The sequence below is a fragment of the Oncorhynchus masou genome, chromosome 30, assembly GCF_036934945.1.
Source record: "Oncorhynchus masou masou isolate Uvic2021 chromosome 30, UVic_Omas_1.1, whole genome shotgun sequence".
NCBI classification, from domain to species: Eukaryota; Metazoa; Chordata; class Actinopteri; order Salmoniformes; family Salmonidae; genus Oncorhynchus; species Oncorhynchus masou.
Window position 1 is genome coordinate 61,756,246 of NC_088241.1, and position 20,335 is coordinate 61,776,580.

At 44.6% G+C, this 20,335-nt stretch overlaps 1 protein-coding gene across 1 annotated transcript in view; it reads right to left on the reverse strand.

The window, feature by feature from the left end:
* The window catches only part of LOC135522907 (bone morphogenetic protein 7-like), a 59,581-nt gene that overhangs the window by 9,932 nt on the left and 29,314 nt on the right, over window positions 1–20,335 (reverse strand). The window contains exons 2-4 of the mRNA XM_064949597.1: window positions 17,401–17,593; window positions 9,150–9,298; window positions 8,578–8,772 (exon numbers count right to left, since the gene is read on the reverse strand). Coding sequence (XP_064805669.1) covers window positions 8,578–8,772; window positions 9,150–9,298; window positions 17,401–17,593 — 537 coding nt within the window. The remainder of the gene's footprint in view (window positions 1–8,577; window positions 8,773–9,149; window positions 9,299–17,400; window positions 17,594–20,335) is intronic.

Sequence of the window (20,335 nt, forward strand, 5' to 3'; positions counted from 1 at the left end):
AGAACCATCATATCAGCACAGGGTGGCATCACTTCCTGTTGGCAGAGCTCCCCACCCAGGGGAAAGCCATCAGTGGGTGGTGCCAGGTAGTCTAAGGCCCAGGTTGGCATCGGGGCAGACAGATAGGACCATCTCTTTGTGTGTGTGTGTGTCAAAGCAGTCACTCATAGACCCCCCCCCTCCTCCCCTGGAGACCAGAACCTAGACATTAAACCAGTTTATTTAGTTAGCTGGGCGTTGCGTTGTACTTACTGTTCCATCCAATGACCAAGTGACTCCACTCTCCGATTGGTCAATGCCAGCAGGCGCTCCTCTAAACAAGGCAGGCTTTTTACGAGGGCGTTAAAATAACCCATTTTATTTGTTTTGTTTCTCAGCGGATCCACTTAACCCGTCATTATTAGAGAACCATAATTTGGATTCATAACCGTAATGACATTACGATGTAATTACTAATTAGATTGAATTAAACATAAACAGAACAAGCCCAGAAACGTGACAACGTAAGACGAGCAGAAAGAGAGAGAGAGTGAAAGTTGCCCCGAAACATGACAGTACAAATAGCCTCCGCTCGCTTCTCATAGGAAGAGGAAAGGCTTTAACATGAGAGCAGCAGTCACCTGACTGGGGGGGGGGGGGGTTTAACTCATGCCAAGGAGGAAAACAGAAAAGGTGGTGTCTGGTTCCGAGGGCAGGGTCAAGAGGTCATCCTGGCCGTTACTGTCGGAGACCACTCAGGTGTTTCCCGTGGTTCCGATCGTCACATCATTCTTTCCTGTGTGTGTGTGTGTGTGTGTGTGTGTGTGTGTGTGTGTGTGTGTGTGTGTGTGTGTGTGTGTGTGTGTGTGTGTGTGTGTGTGTGTGCGTGTGTGTGCGTGTGTGTTTGCGTACGTGTGTGTGTGTGTGTGTGCGTACATGTGTGTGTTCTCAGGGTGTCTGCTGATGATATGATGATTGGGGCGGCAGGGTAGCCTAGTGGTTAGAGTAGTAACCGGAAGGTTGCAAGTTCAAATCCCCGAGCTGACAAGGTACAAATCTGTCGTTCTGCCCCTGAACAGGCAGTTAACCCACTGTTCCTAGGACGTCATTGAAAATAAGAATTTGTTCTTAACTGACTTGCCTAGTTAAATAAAGGAAAAATAAAATTATGTTTAGATTAAGAAGGAGTGTAGCTACAGCGTCTACCCTAACGTGATGCAGGGCGGTCCTGGCCCATGTGTCCGTGGTTTCTCTGGGTCACCCTGCCTGGCCTGTCAGCCCCCGGGCCGGTCTGGGTTTTCCACCACCTTGGCTGTGCCTCTGCAAGGTAAATACACACACACACACCTTGCTTCCTCTCTGTCTTTATAGCCATCAGTATTTACAGTCAGGAGTCAGTTCAACAGAAAAAAAGCAGATATTTACTGTGGAGTTTCATTGAGTGTAAAGGCCAGGTTTGCGGTACCCACAAAGCACCTCTTTCCTTCCTTCCTGTAATATGTTATGCCACACAACTACTGCTGTGCATGGATCCAAAGGGGCTTTTATACACTTCTAATCTTTAAGATTAGGGGGTTTCAACTAAACCAGCATATGGAATTGTTTTAAGATGGTCATACCAATGCTCATTTAGCTATTTGATTTGGAATATAGCTTGGCCACCATCCACTGCAGATGCGGAAGGCCGCCATTGGTGGACGTGGTGGATATAGACGCAGCCCATGCAAAGCGATACAGATCTCTCTGTATCTCTCGCTTAAACAGACGGATGTTGATGGCGGTTGTTTTATTATGCTAATTAGATTTCCACAGGGGCGCAGAGGTTGGGTTAACAGTTTTGACAAGGGAAAAATCCATAAATAACATTTATCCCTTGTTATTCCAGAAATATAAAAGTCAATGGAGCAAATTACAACTGTTGCCGGGAGGGAAGTAAAGCACATGTGCAACATTAAATGGGTTCCTTCCACCAAAAGCCTTAATCTCTGCAAACCACATACAGTGGTTCCACTGTTTATTCCCGAAACTTTCTCAAGGAAAAACGTCTACTTTTCACAGTAGCAATTACGCAAGTCACTGTCCCTGTGGCGAGGCTAATAGGCCGTGGCATTCCCTAAAGATCAGGGTCTTCCCTTCCCTGAGAGAGAGAGAGAGAGAGAGAGAGGGAGAGAGACAGAGACAGAGGGGAGAGAGAGAGAGACTGAGAGAGAGATACAGAGAGAGAGAGAGAGAGAGAGAGAGAGAGAGAGAGAGAGAGAGAGAGAGAGAGAGAGAGAGAGAGAGAGAGAGATAGAGAGAGAGAGAGAGAGAGAGAGAGAGAGAGAGAGAGAGAGAGAGAGAGAGAGATACAGAGAGAGAGAGAGAGAGAGAGAGAGAGAGAGAGAGAGAGACAGAGAGAGATACAGAGAGAGAGAGAGAGAGAGAGAGAGAGAGAGAGAGAGAGAGAGAGAGAGAGAGAGAGAGAGAGAGAGAGAGAGAGACAGAGAGAGAGAGGGAGGGAGAGAGACAGAGAGAGAGAGAGAGAGAGAGAGAGAGAGAGAGAGAGAGAGAGAGAGAGAGAGAGAGAGAGAGAGAGAGAGAGAGAGAGAGAGAGAGGAGGGAGGGAGAGAGAGAGAGAGAGATACAGAGAGAGAGAGAGAGAGAGAGGAGAGATAGAGAGAGAGAGAGAGACAGAGAGAGAGAGAGAGGAGAGAGAGAGAGAGAGAGAGATACAGAGAGAGAGAGAGAGAGAGAGAGAGAGAGAGAGAGAGAGATACAGAGAGAGAGAGAGAGAGAGAGATAGAGAGAGAGAGAGAGAGAGATACAGAGAGAGAGATACAGAGAGAGAGATACAGAGAGAGAGAGAGAGAGAGAGAGAGAGAGAGAGAGAGAGAGAGAGAGAGAGATACAGAGAGAGAGAGAGAGAGAGATACAGAGAGAGAGAGAGAGAGAGAGAGAGAGAGAGAGATACAGAGAGAGAGAGAGAGAGAGAGATACAGAGAGAGAGAGATACAGAGAGAGAGAGAGAGAGAGAGAGAGAGATACAGAGAGAGATACAGAGAGAGAGAGAGATACAGAGAGAGAGAGACAGAGAGAGATACAGAGAGAGAGAGAGAGAGAGAGAGAGAATGGGTCAGCCTCTCCATACTCCCATGAAGACTTAGAAGATCATTTCCCTGTTGTCTGTCTGTGTCATCAGTGGGCGAACCTCTCTCTCTCTCCCTCCCTCCCTCTTCCACTGAAGTCTATCTTTCTTCCTGTCTTTCATCAGGGAGGTTATTAAACCCTCTGCGGAGCTCGCCGATGTCTAATTACACCAACAGTCAACAAAGGAGAGACTGGAGGAGGAGACCCTGACATGAAAACACACAGCTGGACAGCGCCATGTTATTAGAATTCTTTAAGCAATAATGTTAACTTTGTCAGTCTTTTAGCGAGTGGCTAATGACTGGGCTGGGTAATGACAGGTCTGAGGCCAGGAGTGGCTCGACTGCAGTTATTCTCCTCTTGGATTGTCGTTAAAGGGTCAAGCCCGGATTCCATTAAGCCCCAAACCCCAAATGACCTTTAAAGGTCTTGTATTGTTCTTCTTCTGTTTCGTTTCCAGTACAGTACAAACGTTTCCCCTCTCAACGCAAGGCAGGGTGTACAGTATGTTCTGCTTGTGTTATTCTAGGACAACTAATGCCAAGAGGACGCAGTTAACTGCCAAAATAAAGGAATCACCAACATAAAGTGTCTTAATAGGGCGTTGGGCATCACGAGCCAGAACAGGTTCAATGGACCTTGGCATAGATTCTACAAGTGTCTGGAACTCTACTGGAGGGATGTGACACCATTCTTCCATGAGAATTTCTATAATTTTGGTGTTTTGTTGACGGTGGTGGAAAACACTGTCTCATGCGCCGCTCAAGAATCTCCCATAAAGGTTCAATTGGGGTTTAGATCTGGTGACCGACACACACACTTAAACCCCCTATGCTCCTTTGACACCCCTCTTTCACTACAGTCCCTGGTTCGATTTCAGCCTGTATCACATCCGGCCGTGATTGGGAGTCCCATAGGGCAATGCACAATTGACCCAGCACCGTCTGAGTTTGGCTGGGGTAGGCCATCATTATAAATAAGAATTTGTTCTTAAACTGACATGCCTAGTTAAAGGTTAATTTTTTTTTAATTAAACAATTCAAAGTCACTGAGATCTCTTCTTCTAGCCATGGTTGCCATAATAATGGGCAACTGGGCGTTTTATACATGACCCTAAGAATGACCCTAAATGTATCCCTCATTTACTATAGTGTTTATTTTATTTTGGCAGTTACCTGTATACCATGAGACCATGGTTATGTTCCAATATCCATACTTGCATGCCACTTAGAATGAAGTAATGTATTGTGGTATGTGGTATGATAGTGTGAGCCTCTGACTTGTCTGTGGGCGTGTTGTACTCTGTAGCATACTATATTCTGGTGGCTATGCTACATTGATTTATTGATGTGAATTGTAAACTGTAAAGAAGGGACAATGTTGGTCCCAACAGATGCTAAACAATGAAGCACTGTCCCTATTTGTTTCTCTCTCAGAGCAGCACAGAAGAAGGATGCTTCATCCATCCATTCATCCATCCATCCATTCATCCTTCCTCTCTTCCTCAGAGCCTGTGAAGTGAGTGAGTGATGAGGTATTGGAACCATATGCCTCATAAGTCCTCCTCATCATAACCACGGCGATGGACGCTGCTGCTGTCGCAAGGGCCTCGCAACTTCCTGCGCGGGATCTAAATATTTACACTCCAGACATCCCTAGTGGCGAGGCCGAGAGGGATTGATGTTTTGGGTTACATAAAGTCCAATCCTTTAGGACACATTGGTTCAACAGATTGTCCTCATAAGCTGGAGCACCAGCAGACTGGTCTGGGCCTGGGAGGCAGTTCTGTTCTATTCTGCTCTGCTCTTTTTTGTTCTATTCTTCTCTGTTCTATTCTGTCTATTCTAGTCTGTTCTAGTCTTCTCTGTTCTATTCTATTCTGTTCTGTTCTGTTCTATTCTGCTCTGTTCTATTCTATTCTTCTCTGTTCTATTCTTTCTGTTCTATTCTGCTCTGTTCTATTCTTCTGTTCTCTCAGTTCTATTCTGTCTATTCTATTCTAGTCTTCTCTGTTCTGTTCTATTCTATTCTGTTCTGTTCTATTCTATTCTGCTCTGTTCTATTCTTCTATTCTGTCTGTTCTATTCTTCTCTGTTCTATTCTATTCTGTTCTATTCTGCTCTGTTCTATTCTCTCTGTTCTATTCTGCTCTGTTCTAGTCTTCTGTTCTATTCTTCTCTGTTCTATTCTGTCTATTCTAGTCTGTTCTAGTCTTCTCTGTTCTGTTCTATTCTATTCTGTTCTGTTCTATTCTGCTCTGTTCTGTTCTATTCTGCTCTGTTCTATTCTGCTCTGTTCTATTCTTTCTGTTCTATTCTGCTCTGTTCTATTCTATTCTGTTCTATTCTGCTCTATTCTGCTTTGTTCTATTCTGCTCTGTTCTATTCTGCTCTGTTCTATTCTGCTCTGTTCTGCTCTGTTCTATTCTGTCTATTCTAGTCTGTTCTAGTCTTCTCTGTTCTGTTCTATTCTGTTCTGTTCTATTCTGCTCTGTTCTGTTCTATTCTGCTCTGTTCTATTCTGCTCTGTTCTATTCTGCTCTGTTCTATTCTGCTCTGTTCTATTCTGCTCTGTTCTATTCTTCTCTGTTCTGTTTTATTCTTCTCTGTTCTATTTTATTCTGCTCTGTTCTGTTTTATTCTGCTCTGTTCTGTTTTATTCTGCTCTGTCCTTTTCTGCTCTGTTCTGTTCTATTCTGCTCTGTTCTGTTCTGCTCTATTCTGCTATGTTCTGCTTTGGTCTGCTCTGTTCTGAAGGTTTTTATGTAATGGACACTGCACAACTGAGAAGACCACGGTTATAATGTACTAGAACTCGAATCACATTCCTTACAGGCTGCAATAAGAATGGATGGTGTGTGTGTGATGAACTGTAGTCTGTATGTACATACATATGTACAGAGATGGAACCACAAACACATAACTTCAGGTTCCCAGGGAAACAGTGATTGTTGCTAAGAGGACTATCCTGGTTAAATAAAGCTGAACCAACTTCCCACAGTATGTTGTGTTGGGGGAAAGGAAGAAACTGTAGAGCTCCTGATTGGCATCATCCAACAACACCTTTAGCCTTTAGACGTTATCGCCTTCAAAACAGATGAGGTGAAACCGAGGAGGTGAGGGAAATCACTTGAGCTGCTATTGTAACGTCAACGGTTAAGAAGCTGAGTAGCTGACCCCGTGGCCCTGGCCATGAAGGCTTACTGTTAGCCTGGGCCTCATCCATCAAATTAGGGCTGAGATCCAGCAGATATTAGCCACAAAGCCCTCTGAAACCGCAGCTCTTCCTGCAGTAAAATCACTGGGATCCTCCCTCACAAGGACAGCTTTATGTTCGGCAAAGGCTAACATTATGTTAACGTTATGAAACGGCCAGGGGTGAAGGCAGAATTGGTAGCTGGATTAGAGCCTAATTGATTTGACCTGTTCCATAACATCAGCCGCTAAGTACGGAGTGGTGAGTGGGGCTGAGTGCAGGTACTATAAAGTGTACTCTCGAATGATGAGGTCATGCATCTAGGGATAGTTTCTCTCGCTCTCTGTCTCTCGTTTTTTTTCTCATTTGGAGAGCTGCCACCGATGTTGTGACGTTGTGATGTTGTGGGCTGCGATGTTGTGGGGTATGATGTTGTGGGGTTTGATTTTGTGATGTTGTGGGGCAGTTGTTGTGGTTGGGTTTGATTGATGTTCCTACGGTAATAAACATAGACACATCTGGAGGCACCATAAAACCTCCACCCTACCTGACACCCTAGACCCACTCCAATTTGCTTACTTACCGCCCAAATAGGTCCACAGACGATGCAATCTCAACCACACTGCACACTGCCCTAACCCATCTGGACAAGAGGAATACCTATGTGAGAATGCTGTTCATCGACTACAGCTCGGCATTCAACACCATAGTACCCTCCAAGCTCGTCATCAAGCTCGAGACCCTGGGTCTCGACCCCGCCCTGTGCAACTGGGTACTGGACTTCCTGACGGGCCGCCCCCAGGTGGTGAGGGTAGGTAGCAACATCTCCTCCCCGCTGATCCTCAACACTGGGGCCCCACAAGGGTGCGTTCTGAGCCCTCTCCTGTACTCCCTGTTCACCCACGACTGCGTGGCCACGCACGCCTCCAACTCAATCATCAAGTTTGCGGACGACACAACAGTGCTAGGCTTGATTACCAACAACGACGAGACGGCCTACAGGGAGTAGGTGAGGGCCCTCGGAGTGTGGTGTCAGGAAAATAACCTCACACTCAACGTCAACAAAACTAAGGAGATGATTGTGGACTTCAGGAAACAGCAGAGGGAACACCCCCCTATCCACATCGTTGGAACAGTAGTGGACAGGGTAGCAAGTTTTAAGTTCCTCGGCATACACATCACAGACAAACTGAATTGGTCCACTCACACAGACAGCATTGTGAAGAAGGCGCAGCAGCGCCTCTTCAACCTCAGGAGGCTGAAGAAATTCGGCTTGTCACCAAAAGCACTCACAAACTTCTACAGATGCACAATCGAGAGCATACTGGCGGGCTGTATCACCGCCTGGTACGGCAACTGCTCCACCCTCAACCGTAAGGCTCTCCAGAGGGTAGTGAGGTCTGCACAACGCATCACCGGGGGCAAACTACCTGCCCTCCAGGACACCTACACCACCCGATGTCACAGGAAGGCCATAAAGATCATCAAGGACATCAACCACCCGAGCCACTGCCTGTTCACCCCGCTATCATCCAGAAGGCGAGGTCAGTACAGGTGCATCAAAGCTGGGACCGAGAGACTTAAAAACAGCTTCTATCTCAAGGCCATCAGACTGTTAAACAGCCACCACTAACATTGAGTGGCTGCTGCCAACACACTGACACTGTCTCAACTCCAGCCACTTTAATAATGGGAATTGATGGGAAATGATGTAAATATATCACTAGCCACTTTAAACAATGCTACCTTATATAATATTACTTACCCTACATTATTCATCTCATATGCATACGTATATACTGTACTCTATATCATCGACTGCATCCTTATGTAATACATGTATCACTAGCCACTTTAACTATGCCACTTTGTTTGCATACTCATCTAATATGTATATACTGTACTCGATACCATCTACTGTATCTTGCCTATGCTGCTCTGTACCATCACTCATTCATATATCCTTATGTACATATTCTTTATCCCCTTACACTGTGTATAAGACAGTAGTTTAGGAATTGTTAGTTAGATTACTTGTTGGTTATTACTGCATTGTCGGAACTAGAAGCACAAGCATTTCGCTACACTTGCATTAACATCTGCTAACCATGTGTATGTGACAAATAAAATTTGATTTGATTTGATTTGAACTTTCCAATACTGAATTGTGCAAAAATTAACACACACTTTTTACACTACGGAGCTGTGATGAACTGGCCTGGTTACATATTCATCATAAAAGGATTTAACTGAGTGTTGAACAGACTATGGACACACCTGCTGGGCTGGGGCCCCTGGAGCCTCCTTCCTGGGGCTGCGTAGGGCGGTTGCGGTTCTTGTTGCGCTTGTTGGTGGAGCGGGCGGTGCGGATGTGCACCTCGCTGACTTTAAAGAAGGCCACCATGAAGGGTTGCTTCTCCAGCCCTCCGTCACGCCCCACTAGTCCCGCCTCCTTGGAGCTGATGCTCTGCCCTGTTCCACAGAAGAGAGGAGTCGTCAATCACTTGGACAATACTGAATGTGCTACAGTTTACTAAACATAACCTACAAGGGAGAGTATCATACAACCTATTGATATATTCTTGTGAAATATTTCTGCATTTGTCCTTTGATAGATGTTTAGTGTCCATTACGTATCAAATAGTTGACTTGAAAACATATCAACCTTTCCATTTCAGCATTGTGACAAGCCATAAAAAAGCCCCACTGTTCATTATCCACTATTGTTTTTATTTCAAGATGAAAATTCTAAAGTTAGTTAGCATGTTTCCAAAGTTAGCTGTTGGCATGTTTGCAAAGTTAGCCGTTAGCAACATATTTCTAATGTTAGCTGTTAGCATGGTGCTCACCACTGCTGGTCTCCACTCTGATCTGGAGGCCCAGGTTGTAGTGAGGACTCATCACCCACAAGTTACTGGTGGCCAGGATGTCAAACTCCAGCCAGCCCTCCTCGGCTGCCCACAGCCTGCGAGACTCCAGCAAGAACAGGTCCGCCTCCCTGGGGGCACAGTCACAACAAGCAGCCATGACTGAGGGCCAGCAGCTTTCCCATCTTTACAGAAGTATACATTAAACACTGGTACTCTACCATAACTGATACTGTAGTATATGTCAGTAAGACTTTCATGTTTTCTTACAGCCTACATTTGGCACGAAACACCATGAAGATGATCCCTCTCTAATCCCTATACTGTATGAACCTACACTGAGTGGACAAAACTTTAAGAACACCAGTTTTATTTCATGACAGACTGACCAGGTGAATCCAGGTGAAAGCTATGACCCCTTATTGATGTCACTTGTTAAATCCACTTCAATCAGTGTAGATTAAGGGGAGGAGACAGGTTAAAAAAATATATTTAAGCCTTGAGACAATTGATTGCGTATGTGTGCCATTCAGTGGGTGAATGGGCAAGACAAAATATTTAAGTGCCTTTGAATCAGGCATGGTATTAGGTGCCAAGTGCACCAGTTTGTATCAAGAACTGCAACGCTGCTGGGTTCGTAACATCACTCCACCACCGCTCCCCTCCCCGACCTTACCCTACCCTCCCCTCCCTATAACTGTAGCTAGTTCTCAGGTGGAAAAGACAACCACAACCCGAGTCAGTGAGTGAGTGTGTGTGAGAGAGAGAGAGAAGTTTATCCCGTCCCCATTACTGTAATGACACAGCATGAGTCCGCTGGCCCCTCCCCGGGCCGCAGATCAAAGCCCCACAATCACTCAGGTGTTCCGGGAATGCCCCTGCAGTCCTGCATCGGCAGCCCCTCGTTATTTCTCGTTAATGAGAGAGTTTTTGAGGGCTTCCATATGAGGCCGTTCCCAGTGCCCCCTCCCCAGGCCGTTCCTAGTGCCCCCCTCAGGTAGTTCACACGTTGGGCGCAGCTTGGGTTCTGTGGGCCGGTACTGAGTCATTCTGAATCGAGGCAGACATTTTAACACCCGTGTACCAGCAGGGGGTCCATCCGAGAGCCGTATAGGGGGCCGTGGCACTAAAGCCCTACTGTAAAGCCTCTAATTGACTGCTTAAATGAACTGGAATAACGTCATAGGTCATACGTCAACGTTTGGTGTTTTTTGTTCCAATACATCTCCTTTGCTGGGCCTGTCAAATTAATGTTGTTAAAAATGCAGCATATCTGGCTGTTGTTTCGATGGCTTGTTCTGTTCTAACATACATTTAACTTGAGACTGGTGAGAAGACTTGTAAACAACACAGTTCTCAAGAACACCATGTTAATTGGGTACTGAACGATTGGGTGTTTTTGAGACATGATATGGAACTACACTACCAGTCAAAAGTTTGGACACACCTACTCCTTGAAGGGTTATTCTTTATTTTTTACTATATTCTACATAGTGAAGATATCAAAACTATGAAATAACACATATGGAATCACGTAATAACCAAAAACGTATTAAACAAATCAAAATATATTTTATATTTGAGATTCTTCAAAGTAGCCACCCTTTGCCTTGATGACAGCTTTGTGCACTCTTGGCATTCTCTCAACCAGCTTCACCTGGAATGCTTTTCCAACAGTCTTGAAGGAGTTCCCACATATGCTGAGCACTTGTTGGCTGCTTTTCCTTCACTCTGCGGTCATTTTCATCCCAAACCATCTCAACTGGGTTGAGGTCGGGTGATCATGGAGGCCAGGTCATCTGATGCAGCACTCCATTACTCTCCTTCTTGGTCAAATAGCCCTTGCACAGCCTGGAGGTGTGTTGGGTCATCGTCCTGTTGAAAAACAAATGATGGTCCCACACCAGATGTGATGGCATATCGCTACAGAATACTGTGGTAGCCATGCTGGTGTGCCTTGTATTCAAAATAAATCACAGTCTCACGAGCAAAACACCCCCACACCAGCACCACTCCTCCATACTTCATGGTGGGAACCACCTTCACCTACTCTGCATCTCACAAAGACAAGGCTTTGGTTGGAACCAAAAATCTCAAATTTGGTCTCATCAGACCAAAGGACAGATTTCCACCGGTCTAATATACATTGCTCGTGTTTCTTGGGGCACAATGACAGATTTATACCTTGTCAGCTCAGGGATTCAATCCATCAACCTTTTGGTTACTGGCCCATTGCTCGAACCTAATCAAATCAAATTGTATTGGTCACATACACATGGTTAGCAGATGTTAATGCGAGTGTAGCGAAATGCTTGTGCTTCTAGTTCTGACAGTTCAGTAATATCTAACAAGTAATCTAACAATTCCTCAACAACTACCTAATACACAAAAATCTGAGTGAATGAGAATATGTACATATAAATATATGGATGAGCGATGGCCGAGCGGCATATGCAAGGTTCAATATATAACCACTAGACTACCTGTCGAGTGGTTATATAGTAATGTTATTTGGTAAGGAAACAAATACATGGTGCCAAAGAAACCACCTCAATCAAGTGAATACTGCAGGATAAAATGCAACAGCTAATTCTGCAGCCTATCACTATAGCCGAGGGTTCTAACAGAAGCCGGTAATCTGTAAACAAGGAGAACCCAGAGGTTGTAGACTCCCTACTGACTTCGGATTTCAGAGGCAAGTTTTACATGACTTCAAGAATAACTACCAGAAACTTTACTCTCACAAATGTATCCTTGTACATGGATTTTTTTTGTAGCTTTTATGAAACTTCAGAAGATGTATTTTGGTAATTATGTACAGTTGCACCTCTGTGCAGCCCTGCTTCCTAGCTTTCCATACCCTGTGTACTTATTAAAGATTGGGAGCTATAATCAAAGCAATTACAACTTCCAAGACTTGAACCACTTACAAATGAATCTGTTTGTCAGCAAATGTGTTTTGCAAGCTGCACAAGTACTTAGAATTTGCAAGCACAAAGCGATGTTCTCAGATAGACAAATTATAGCTTGGTTTGTGGGCTAAAGGTAAACATCCTCCTACAATAATACAGTAATTGGATATATATGGCCCCTTTAATCTCCAAATATCTCGCAAAATAAAAGTCTTTGCCTGCGGGCAGCAGAGCACAAACCGCCTATTGTGAAGAGAATGTAGCAGACAAGATCCTCATGATATAGACATAGATATAGATATAGACATAGATATAGACATAGAAACGCTTTCACGAAAACAAGAATCCAGCAAAAAAAAAATAGCAATTGTCTTTATGATTTTAATTGAATTGAGATATTACAGACTTGTAAATGACCAGAAACATATACAGCAAACGTAAGAATACTGTTTTCAAAATATCAATACCATCCAGCAATTTTATTTTCTGTTGTATCCGAGTGGTATATCTCTCCCAGCAGAAACCATGTAAATGCTTACCGTGTTTTGGTGCTGGGACTCTAAATTCAGGCTATTTTGGTAAGGCAATGTGGTCATGCCTCATTCTAGAGAAAATACATGGCAGAAAACCAGAGCTACGCAACCGTGTAATCAATGTCTGGAGAAGTACGTGTAGCTAAGACTTTCCTCTGTATACATTATCCCCCATCTCGACAAGCTCAGGACTGTCTAGGAGGACGGAGTAGCAGTATATATTATCTCTCATCTCGACAAGCTCAGGACTGTCTAGGAGGACGGAGTGGCAGTATACATTATCCCTCATCTCAACAAGCTCAGGACTGTCTAGGAGGACGGAGTAGCAGGAGATTGGGATGGTCTCACATCACATCTCAGGGTTCACTTAGTCTTGTCAGGTACTGTATCTGTATCTGTCTAATAGTTTCTCCATATCATCCCAGTGTTAGATCACTGGGAGAAACTGAACCATATCATCCCAGTGTTAGACAGATCACTGGGAGAAGCTGAACCATATCATCCCAGTATTAGACAGATCACTGGGAGAAGCTGAACCATATCATCCCAGTGTTAGACAGATCACTGGGAGAAGCTGAACCATATCATCCCAGTATTAGACAGATAACTAAGAGAAGCTGAACCATATCATCCCAGTGTTAGACAGATCACTAAGAGAAGCTGAACCATATCATCCCAGTATTAGACAGATCACTGGGAGAAGCTGAACCATATCATCCCAGTGTTAGACAGATCACTGGGAGAAGCTGAACCATATCATCCCAGTATTAGACAGATCACTGGGAGAAACTGAACCATATCATCCCAGTATTAGACAGATCACTGGGAGAAACTGAACCATATCATCCCAGTATTAGACAGATAACTAAGAGAAGCTGAACCATATCATCCCAGTATTAGACAGATCACTGGGAGAAGCTGAACCATATCATCCCAGTATTAGACAGATCACTGGGAGAAACTGAACCATATCATCCCAGTATTAGACAGATAACTAAGAGAAGCTGAACCATATCATCCCAGTGTTAGACAGATCACTGGGAGAAGCTGAACCATATCATCCCAGTATTAGACAGATCACTGGGAGAAACTGAACCATATCATCCCAGTATTAGACAGATAACTAAGAGAAGCTGAACCATATCATCCCAGTGTTAGACAGATAACTAAGAGAAGCTGAACCATATCATCCCAGTATTAGACAGATAACTAAGAGAAGCTGAACCATATCATCCCAGTGTTAGACAGATCACTGGGAGAAGCTGAACCATATCATCCCAGTATTAGACAGATCACTGGGAGAAGCTGAACCATATCATCCCAGTGTTAGACAGATCACTAAGAGAAGCTGAACCATATCATCCCAGTGTTAGACAGATCACTGTGAGAAGCTGAACCATATCATCCCAGTGTTAGACAGATCACTGGGAGAAGCTGAACCATATCATCCCAGTGTTAGACAGATCACTGGGAGAAGCTGAACCATATCATCCCAGTATTAGACAGATCACTGGGAGAAGCTGAACCATATCATCCCAGTGTTAGACAGATAACTAAGAGAAGCTGAACCATATCATCCCAGTATTAGACAGATCACTAAGAGAAGCTGAACCATATCATCCCAGTGTTAGATCACTGTGAGAAGCTGAACCATATCATCCCAGTGTTAGATCACTGTGAGAAGCTGAACCATATCATCCCAGTGTTAGACAGATAACTAAGAGAAGCTGAACCATATCATCCCAGTATTAGACAGATCACTGGGAGAAGCTGAACCATATCATCCCAGTGTTAGACAGATCACTGGGAGAAGCTGAACCATATCATCCCAGTATTAGACAGATCACTAAGAGAAGCTGAACCATATCATCCCAGTATTAGACAGATCACTGGGAGAAGCTGAACCATATCATCCCAGTATTAGACAGATCACTAAGAGAAGCTGAACCATATCATCCCAGTATTAGACAGATAACTAAGAGAAGCTGAACCATATCATCCCAGTATTAGACAGATCACTGGGAGAAGCTGAACCATATCATCCCAGTGTTAGACAGATAACTAAGAGAAGCTGAACCATATCATCCCAGTATTAGACAGATAACTAAGAGAAGCTGAACCATATCATCCCAGTATTAGACAGATAACTAAGAGAAGCTGAACCATATCATCCCAGTGTTAGACAGATAACTAAGAGAAGCTGAACCATATCATCCCAGTATTAGACAGATCACTAAGAGAAGCTGAACCATATCATCCCAGTGTTAGATCACTGTGAGAAGCTGAACCATATCATCCCAGTGTTAGATCACTGTGAGAAGCTGAACCATATCATCCCAGTGTTAGACAGATAACTAAGAGAAGCTGAACCATATCATCCCAGTATTAGACAGATCACTGGGAGAAGCTGAACCATATCATCCCAGTGTTAGACAGATCACTGGGAGAAGCTGAACCATATCATCCCAGTATTAGACAGATCACTAAGAGAAGCTGAACCATATCATCCCAGTATTAGACAGATCACTGGGAGAAGCTGAACCATATCATCCCAGTATTAGACAGATCACTAAGAGAAGCTGAACCATATCATCCCAGTATTAGACAGATAACTAAGAGAAGCTGAACCATATCATCCCAGTATTAGACAGATCACTGGGAGAATCTGAACCATACCATCCCAGTGGTAGATCACTGGGAGAATCTGAACCATACCATCCCAGTGTTAGATCACTGGAAGAATCTGAACCATACCATCCCAGTGTTAGATCACTGGAAGAATCTGAACCATACCATCCCAGTGTTAGATCACTGGGAGAATCTGAACCATACCATCCCAGTGTTAGATCACTGGAAGAATCTGAACCATACCATCCCAGTGTTAGATCACTGAGAGAATCTGAACCATATCATCCCAGTGTTAGATCACTGGAAGAATCTGAACCATATCATCCCAGTTTTAGACAGATAACTAAGAGAATCTGAACCATACCATCCCAGTGTTAGATCACTGAGAGAATCTGAACCATATCATCCCAGTGTTAGATCACTGGAAGAATCTGAACCATACCATTCCAGTGTTAGATCACTGGGAGAATCTGAACCATGTGGAAAGCTGGGAGGATTCCAGAGTTCTGTCTTTGTTCTATATATGATTCTATGGAGGATTCTGCCTCAGCGGCACTCACACATTCTATACATCTATATATCAATCAATCACATTATTTGTCACCTGCCCTGAATAAAACAGGTGTAGACTTTGTCGTGAAATGCTTACGAATGAAAAAAGTAAGAAAATGAGGAACAAAAAACATATAATAAAGAAAATAGTAACACAATATATATACCTCAAATTCACAACATTACAAAAAAAGTGTGTTGACTCTTTTCGTCAAACATCTCATTCCAAAATCATGGGCATTAATATGGTTCCCCTTTTGCTTAGATAACAGCCTCCACTCTTCTGGGAAGGCTTTCCACTAGATGTTGGAACATTACTCCGGGGACTTCAGCCACAAAAGCATTAGTATGGTCGGGCACTGATTTTGGACGATTAGGCCTGGCTCGCAGTCTACGTTCCAATTCATCCGAAAGGTGTTTGATGGGGTTGAGGCTCTGTGCAAGGCCAGTTCTTCAACAACGATCTCGACAAACCATTTCTGTGTGGACCTCTCTTTGTGCACGGGGGCATTGTCATGCTGAAACAGGAAAGGGCCTTCCCCAAACTGTTGCCACAAAGTTGGAAGCACAGAATCGTCTAGAATGTCATCATATGCAGCGTTAATGGAAAAGTGTTTATTTCTGTATTTCATGGTTGCAACTTGCTGAATATTGTCCACAGTGTTCATATCATCTAGTTTAAGATTGCCCTTCACTAGAACTAAGGGGCCTAGCCCAAACTATGAAAAACAGCCCCAGACAATTATTCCTCCTCCACCAAACTTTACAGTTGGCACTATTCATGGGTGCAGGTAGCATTCTCCTGGCATCCACCAAACCCAGATTTGCCCATTGGACTGACAGATGGTGAAGCGTGATTAGTCACTCCAGAGAACGCGTTTCCACTGCTCCAGAGTCCAATGGCAGCGAGCTTTACACCACTCCAGCCGACGCTTGGCATTGCACATAGTGATCTTAGGCTTGTGTGCAGCTGCTCGGCCATGGAAACCCATTTCATGAAGCTCCAGATGAACAATTATTGTGCTGACATTGCTTCCCAGAGTCAGTTTGGAACTCGGTAGTGAGTGTTGCAACCGAGGACAGACAATTTGAAAGCGCTACGAGCTTCAGCACTCGGCGGTCCCGTTCTGTGAGCTTGTGTGGTCTGCCACTTCGCGACTGAGCCGTTGTTGCTCCTAGATGTTTCCACTTCAAAATAACAGCACTTACAGTTGACCCGGGAAATACATTCGATGAACTGACTTGTTGGAAAGGTGGCATCCTATGACGGTGCCACGTTGAAAGTCACTGAGTAAGGCCATTCTACTGCCAATGTTTGTCAATTGATATTGCATGGCTTAGTGCTCCATGTTATACACCTGACATAGCCAAATCCACTAATTTGAAGGGGTTTCTACATACTTTGTATATATAGTGTATATACCATTAATGTGATAGCATGACTTCAACACTATAAAGCAGTACAACAAGCTAGCCCTGATATAACCCCATGTATATAGCAATATCAAGCAGCAAGCTATTTAACTGTGAAAAGGGCCCGATGAGATTATTCTATTGTCATCAGATTGACATATAAGGACTGGACTGTGTGTGTGCAGTGTGTCTTACCTGTTGGGGTGCTCCTTCACCACTTGGTAGACGCTGAGCAGGAGGGTCTCGTTGATGACGACTTGGTTCGCACACTCCTTGTAGAGGCGTAACTCGGAGGCTGTGACGGCCTCACCCTCGGGGATCTGGGACAGGTTGAACTTGAACTCTTTGTGGTGCATTCTGTGAGGCGACAGCTCTCTGTCATACTCCACTGGCAAACACACAGGGCAGAGACATAAGTTAGAGCCATACATGCGTACTGTACATCAGATTACTATGTGTATGTACAACATCGTTGGGTAGAACTTGCTGAGACGCGCAACAAGTCAAAACCAAAGAATTTAAATGAACAGGAGAGATACCTGGCCGCAGGATGACTTGATGTTTCTTGTATCCCTACGCACCCATTCGTTTGTACATGTACAATTCGTTTACAATGTACAATTCGTTTACAATGTACAATTAGTTTGCAATGTACAATTAGTTTATAATGTACAATTAGTTTACAATGTACAATTTGTTTACAATGTACAATTAGTTTACATGCATAGTGTTGGGTTTCGTCCTTCAAGGTCTGTGGATGTAAACCCGTGTTGTTATTTTGAGTCGTCTAGCTAATGAGGCCACACACAGGATGTGCTTTGGGATGTTAGCATGGAGCTCAGCTAGCATAACAAACAGGCTTCGACCTGAAGAGGCCTCACAAGGATAGACGTTAGTAGTAAAAATGACTTCCGCCTGCTATACTGTACATGCCGTTAGTCACTTAGACGTTCTATGTATTCCTATGCAGTTAAGTGATTGATGGATATCTCATTCACAGACAACACTGAGACTCCACCATAAAAAAAGAGTTTCAAAGCATCACATTTAGACTAATAGGGTTGTGGCTTACTGTTTCCTTAAATAAATCCCCTGTTATTGTCTGCAGTGAAAGCCAATGATTTCGGAGCTATAAACTCAGTCTGTGTGTTCTAACGACCACTTCAGAGGCTACAAATTACAAAAACCAACTATTACCTCCCCACATAGCTTCCCTCTTTCAATTGCAACATGCGTTGCAATAATAATGTGTTCCCCAAGGAAATGGTTCCCATTTCGCTCGGAGACGTCCCCACAATAAAGCCTTTCCCTACAGTTCAATACAACAGAGAGAGAGAGAGAGAGAGAGGGGGAGAGAGAGAGAGAGAGAAAGAGAGAGAGAAAGAGAGAAAGATAGAGAGAGGGAAAGAGAAAGGTTGAGGGGGAGGGAGAGGGAGAGAGAGAGGGGGAAAAGAAAGACAGAAAGGTTGAGGGGGAGGGAGTAGGAGAGAGAGAGGAGGAAGCAATAACCAGAGTGTGGCCCCCCCAGCTTTCCTGCCTCTAACCATGCTCAGTCACACACAAACACACACACTTTCTCTCACCACACACACTGTCACCAATTCACCATCACCCTCTAGTTTGCAGGGCTGGATTCCCTGGCTGTGTGTGTTCTGCCACATCAATACAAGACCAGCCGGATGCCTCAGTCTTGATGGAGTATCCTGTTCCACTCTTCCGCTCTGAACAGATTTCCATGCAGAAATCCCCTGTGAGATTCAGACATAGAGCCCACACTTCACCTCCGCCACGCCAGCCCTCCCCAACTAATCTGAGCAGTAAATGAAATGGTAGAGCAGGGATTTGGAGGGAGGGGAGGGCGATGGGAGGGGTTCACTACTATAGTATAAAGATACTTCCCTGTTTGATCAATTACAATAGCTTCACTCCTAGAGACATTACATTAGGGAGTCCCCCCATCTCCTTACCCCCTGTCCCTCCCTGCATATGTGTTCCCAATTAGGGAGGAGATCCACTTTGGAGTGTCTCACGGGGAGTAGAGGACAGTACGCTGTGGGACCCCCGTTCCCGTCTCACTACTGAGGCTTTCACTGACTGACTAATCCTGGCCAATACGCCCCTGGTCAGACAGCAGTACAGCTACGAAGACGAGCAGCACCCTGGAGATGATGACACTCTTCTTTAAGTTTAAGGTTTACCAGAGATCATCCCATTAGAGATTAACATCCCCCATCCACACAATCGCCTTCAGTATTTACCTGAGGTCAACCACTTCAATACACACGCAAACATAAAGTACACACATACACATACATAAAAATACAGGCACGCTCACACCCCCAGCACAGCGGGGCTCATCGCAGCCCTCAGCCTCGTCCCAGATCACGACACGGAGGATAAGGGAGTGTGGTTCTAGATCACACCACGGAGGATAATGGAGTGTGGTTCTAGATCACACCACGGAGGATAATGGAGTGTGGTTCTAGATCACACCACGGAGGATAAGGGAGTGTGGTTCTAGATCACACCACAGAGGATAATGGAGTGTGGTTCTAGATCACACCACGGAGGATAATGGAGTGTGGTTCTAGATCACAACACGGATGATTAGGGAGTGTGGTTCTAGATCACACCACGGAGAATAATGGAGTGTGGTTCTAGATCACAACACGGAGGATAAGGGAGTGTGGTTCTAGATCACACGACGGATGATAAGGGAGTGTGTTTCTAGATCACACTACGGAGGATACAGGAGTGTGGTTCTGGATCACACCACGATGATAAGGGAGTGTGGGTCTAGATCACACCACGAGGATTAGGGAGTGTGGTTCTAGATCACACCACTGAGGATTAGGGAGTGTGGTTCTAGATCACACCAGAGAGGATAAGGGAGTGTTGTTCTAGATCACACCACGGAGGATAAGGGAGTGTTGTTCTAGATCACACCACAGAGGATAAGGGAGTGTTGTTCTAGATCACACCACAGAGGATAAGGGAGTGTTATTCTAGATCACACTACGGAGGATACAGGAGTGTGGTTCTGGATCACACCACGATGATAAGGGAGTGTGGGTCTAGATCACACCACGGAGGATAAGGGAGTGTGGTTCTAGATCACACCACGGAGGAT